General features: G+C 39.8%; 1 protein-coding gene across 1 annotated transcript in view; it reads right to left on the bottom strand.

Moving 5' to 3' along the window:
- Positions 1 to 424: 424 nt before the first annotated feature.
- The window catches only part of LOC137970730 (uncharacterized), a 43,007-nt gene continuing 38,431 nt past the window's right edge, over positions 425 to 5,000 (bottom strand). Inside the window, exons 6-7 of the mRNA XM_068817270.1 lie at positions 1,952 to 2,117; positions 425 to 1,137 (exon numbers count right to left, since the gene is read on the bottom strand). Of these exons, the coding sequence (XP_068673371.1) occupies positions 875 to 1,137; positions 1,952 to 2,117 (429 nt within the window). The 3' untranslated portion in view covers positions 425 to 874. The remainder of the gene's footprint in view (positions 1,138 to 1,951; positions 2,118 to 5,000) is intronic.

The following is a 5,000-nucleotide window of genomic DNA, read 5'->3' on the forward strand; positions in this document are numbered from 1 at the left end:
CTTGGTCATAAGACCAAAATTTACGAGCCATTTGACCAGTATTCAATTGCACGGTCGCCATAACGACAGGAGATTGGACAAGAGAGCTGTCCGAGCTAGAAGGACCATGCAACCAGAAAATGGTGTTGCGGATACCAGTTTAAAATGCCTGTCCGTCTAGTTTCACAGATCGTATCAAAGACACTTGACCTATTACGGAAATCTACAGGGTAAATCACGCGTCACGCGTTTGTGAAATAATAGATCACGTATCATGCCGCTATGTCCAATCACGCATCCCGCTCCTAACTCAGTTGGTCGCATCACGCATCACGCTAATAATTTTGGAGTTAGCACGCGTCACGGAAACCCCCTTTGCACCCTCACAGCATTGATAACGATTTAATAAACATTTAATAATAAAGACTGCAATGCCGTGTAACGATCAATGTATTACGTTGGATCAACGCAAGCAGTGATTAGCATAAACACACCACTCTTCGAACAGATCAAACAACGTTCACGAAGCTATTTTCTTAAAAATGTAACTACGGTCGGCCAAACCTAGCATGATAAGTGCTAAAACTAGAAGCAGACGCAGACAGCTGTTTCGGGCTTGTTAGCCAGTGACACTTCACCTATCTCATATATATGTGTAGCTAGTCACCCTAGAAAGAGCTATAAGATCGGATTGTGCAAAGGCCACGTCACAAAAAATTGCGACAAATAGCCAAAGGGCAACCCTCAACTGATCATGCCAGCGCCATTAAGAGGGAAACTATGGAATGGCCAATACCATCCTCCTTCTTAAGACAGAGAGTTACAATAGATCGGGTGTTTTTTACAGTGATTTGATGTTCCTTCTAATTATCTTATCAGACACTTTGGAAAATTGTTACATCTCGTAACCAAAATTATCCAACTCAAAAAATCGCTCTTGTTCCTTCCTGTGTCTTTCCTGTAGATTGCGGAAGCTCTTTTCCCAGTTTTTACGGAAAGCCTTAAGCTCATCTTCCATGGCCAAGACTTCAGCGCTTTGTGCAGCCATAAGTCGCTCAGTATGTTGACTTCCATTCCTTGTATGGTTGACATTTGCCCTTCCTCCAACCTCCACGGAGCAATGAAGGACTGCCTCCTTGTTTGCATCTCCTGCGTTCTCTACAAAGTAAACGTAGCAAAGTTTTCAATAAAAGTAGGTTTAGACGGTAAGGTTACATATATCTTTAGCCTGAGACGCCATCTTAACTTCCACTTCTACGCTGACGGGTAACAGCGCCATGGCAACTGCATTTGAGTTGAGCGCTATTAACAAGTGTCAAGTTGCGCGAAAAATTGCCAAGTGTAACATAGGGTGAACTCAAATTTTATGACAGTTGTTTCAAAATGCCTGCATTACTCAAAAAGCGAAAACATGCGACGACGAAACGTTTCTGTTCAGGGAAATTGAGCATCACCTTTGCGTTAGTACAGTTCATAAAGTTTTCGGGAGAGACTGTTATTAATTCTACAAATGTAAAAAAAGCACGTTTACCCCAACCAAAGTGGCATCAACTATAAGTTTTTGTAAAGGATTAAAAGAGTGAACATTACATGATTAACATAAAATTTAATCGTTAGGATTTTCTTCAAAAATTAGATTCTAAAGAGTTTAAATTCATTGACCCGAGTTTGCGAAGAGCCTCGCTTGCATGTTGATGGCGACGAAGATAACCTCTGGCTCTAATAAGGCGATGCCTAGTAAAACGTGGATCTTTTAGTCATCTCTGCAACGAATTCTGATGTCGTGCAGACGTTCCGTCTCCAAATGTCAAGGATGTAAACAGCAACCACAAAGTCTTCCATGTCCTCCAACTTTCTTCCTTCCTTCCTTCCTTTCTATGTGCCGATTTAACCCTGAAGTTTTAACGATCTTCAATATTTTCTCTAGCTTCGCCGTCAGCCGGATTAATTTTGTGAACAATGGAAATTTTACCTTTCCCTGATGGAATTTCTTGTTCCTTTTTCTTCCAGGGAAAGTATTGCCAGAATACACCAACCCCTAAAGCGACGACAAACAAACCAAGCATGCCGTAAACAGTGTAACCAAACATACTGCCTTGAAAGTACTCCACACCAAGACTTGAATCTTCACTGTAATACTGTAATAAAACAGAAAGATAGTTTTTCCCTTTATGCAATTGTGCCAAGACAGACAAAAAGTGCAACGCCTCGTCAGCCATCTTACTTGCAGAGTTCACACGACTATTGTTGCTTAAACCTGGGTCAAGGGTCAGGGGTGAGGATCAACTACTATAAGGGCCAATAATATGGGCGAAAGACAAGTGTAAAACAATATGCGTAATGTATTTCTTTTCTTAAGGACCGGGCCACCGATTGTTATTGCGCAAATGTTCTGCGCATCACGCAGTCACTTTTTTACGCGGATTCAAGCGCTGACTTTTTATTTTCAAGTTAAATAATTTTCCAAATTTTTTTTTATCGAAATGCCTCGGAAGATTTAGTGCGAAACATATGTATCTTGTAGTAAAAGACCTGAAAAAAAAGAAAAAAGAAATCGTAATGGAACAGTTGTCACTACGACAAATTGAAACAATGATCGATCGAGGCGAAAAAGTGGACGGTGCAGAAGAAATCATTTCAACGGAGCAATCTTCATTAAGTCTACTTCTGAACAATGAAACAGGGCTATTTATTATCGAAATTAAGAACAACCAAATGTAGTAAATTCTTCGAAGACAACCATACAGGGTCTGCGGTCAATACTTTCAGTGCAATAATTACGTTTCTCATTATTCAAAAAATTACCAAGAAGCATGAGGCAAGCATTTATTGTTTTTGTTCTGTACAATCGGCAAGTAAGCTCATCGCAAGAAACGATTGACAATGCATGTCGCTATACTGTACTAGGCGGATCACTTCGATTCAGCGCCCTACGAGTTGGATTCCATCGCAGTGTACAACAAAAATCACATAGATTTCTCACTCCAAATATCATTGCAACTTTACTCTGGTCACTTAAAAGGCACTGCCGAAAAAAAGACCCAGTTTTCCCAAAGAATCAAAGAAATATCCACTCAAAAGTACGTAGTGAATATCCCAGAGTGCAACACAAAAACAGGTGCAAATTTCTTTATCCACGGGGATGGGAGTGACAAAATAGCAAAAAAATTTAACAAGTTAAACAAAGTGTTGAAAAAACCAATTTACCTTTTAAAATCGCGTGGTGACCCCTGCTTTTTATTATCAAAAATGAAAGTTTGTGGCCCATTGAAGTCGGAATTAATTTTTGGACCCGTGAAAAAAGAATAAAGGGCGCTTTTTAATAACTACAGAGGAGGGCTGTCAGGTTCAAAAATGGCTCTGTCTTCAATGTTTAAAACACATTTATATAATGATCCGGATAGAATTTTCTATTCATTTTAAAGATCTTTAACTTTCCTGTTGTTTTACCGTAAGTAAACGTTTGTACCGATGAAAACTGTGAAAACACTTGCGTTTCTTTGTTTAATCAAAAAAATTTCCAAGCGTCCCTTTTTTCAAAATACAAACTTAATTATCTCCCAAAAATGCATGGTTACCCCCCCTATTTTTATTTCACATTCCAATAACCCAAACTAAGATACACTTTTCTGCGTAGCTAGTCATATCCTGGGGAAAAATTTCTTCTTATTAGGTGGCACCGTCCTTAACGGCATCAGCAACAAATTGGTGGACAAGTAAAGTTTTTGACAAAACACGCGACAAGTAGTAGCCACTGCGTCGTAAATTTATAATGGTGTTTCCCTACGTCAATTTTTATCTGCTTATTCACACCCCATGCGTATTCTATTACTTTTTGTTCAGAAACTCTGCCCAGCGAATTTGTAATGGTTTGGCCTTGAGGATTGTGCTTGGGGAAGGGGGAATAATGGGATTACTTGTTCCTTGGCAACTCTTCAGATCACATGAATTTGATTGTAGAGTTGAGTGACCTTACAAGGCTCTTCTACGATAGACATAGAATTAGAGTCGGTCAACGCGGTTTGTTCCGAGTCAGTGATTGTTAAAGGGAGGCTTAAGGTCAATTTTTTCTTCTGAAAACATATTTACGCTTCGCCTTTCCTTATTTCAAGTATCCGTGATGGTTTAACATTCAGTTTTACCGCACGCCACCTCAGAGGCGTTTCCCTGACAGTCACTTCGCTCTCCTGCATCTCTATTTCCGAATTCGTCTATTCTTCAATATTGGAGTTAATCTCACCTTGCAAAATTTCTCAAGTTTTTGCCACTGAGTCGATCGTCATTAATCCATTGTCTGTCTCAATCCAGACCTTAACAGGCATTGACCTTACAGAGTGGTTATACTCTTCCTGCCGGCGTAATGGTCATGAGTTGTTTCATGCTTAAAGGGGCTAGGTCACGCAATTTTAGGCAATCTCAGCACTGATCGAATGGTCATAGAATTAACTAAAATATCAAAATAACTGTTCAAAACTATAGAAGAACTCTAAAAAAACACATTTTAGCCAAGAAGGGACATGGATGGACAAAACTGGAGAGGATTGAAATGGATTGAATTTGGGTAAATTTGAAAAACGTCGGCCCACCTTTTTTCAAAATTTTATCAGTCTAAAATGTCATTTACACAGCTGGAAAATCATTCTCAGTTGTTATGTGGCCGTGATTTTGCAAGTGAAAGACTCTTCTTTTGCCAATTTGACGTTTAGAGCTCATAATTAACAAAATTAAACAAAATTACCTAAAATAGCGTGACCAAGCCCCTTTAAGGACGTTCACGCCCATTGCTACTGCGCATTTTTTCGCGCATGTCACGCACACGTCATGTATCGCAGACCACGAAGGTAAACACGATGCTAAAGGTGCAAACATTTTCCACAAGAATGGAACGTGAAAGCATGTGGCATTATGGAATGGCTGTGGACCCAGGTCTTCTCGGAAATGTCACGCAATGGCGTGGCAGTGCTAGTAGACAATCGCTTTGAGAACTTCGCAGCGATTTTACTCTCTTGAATGCTCGGTGA

The sequence above is a fragment of the Montipora foliosa genome, chromosome 9 (assembly GCF_036669935.1).
Source record: "Montipora foliosa isolate CH-2021 chromosome 9, ASM3666993v2, whole genome shotgun sequence".
NCBI lineage: Eukaryota > Metazoa > Cnidaria > Anthozoa > Scleractinia > Acroporidae > Montipora > Montipora foliosa.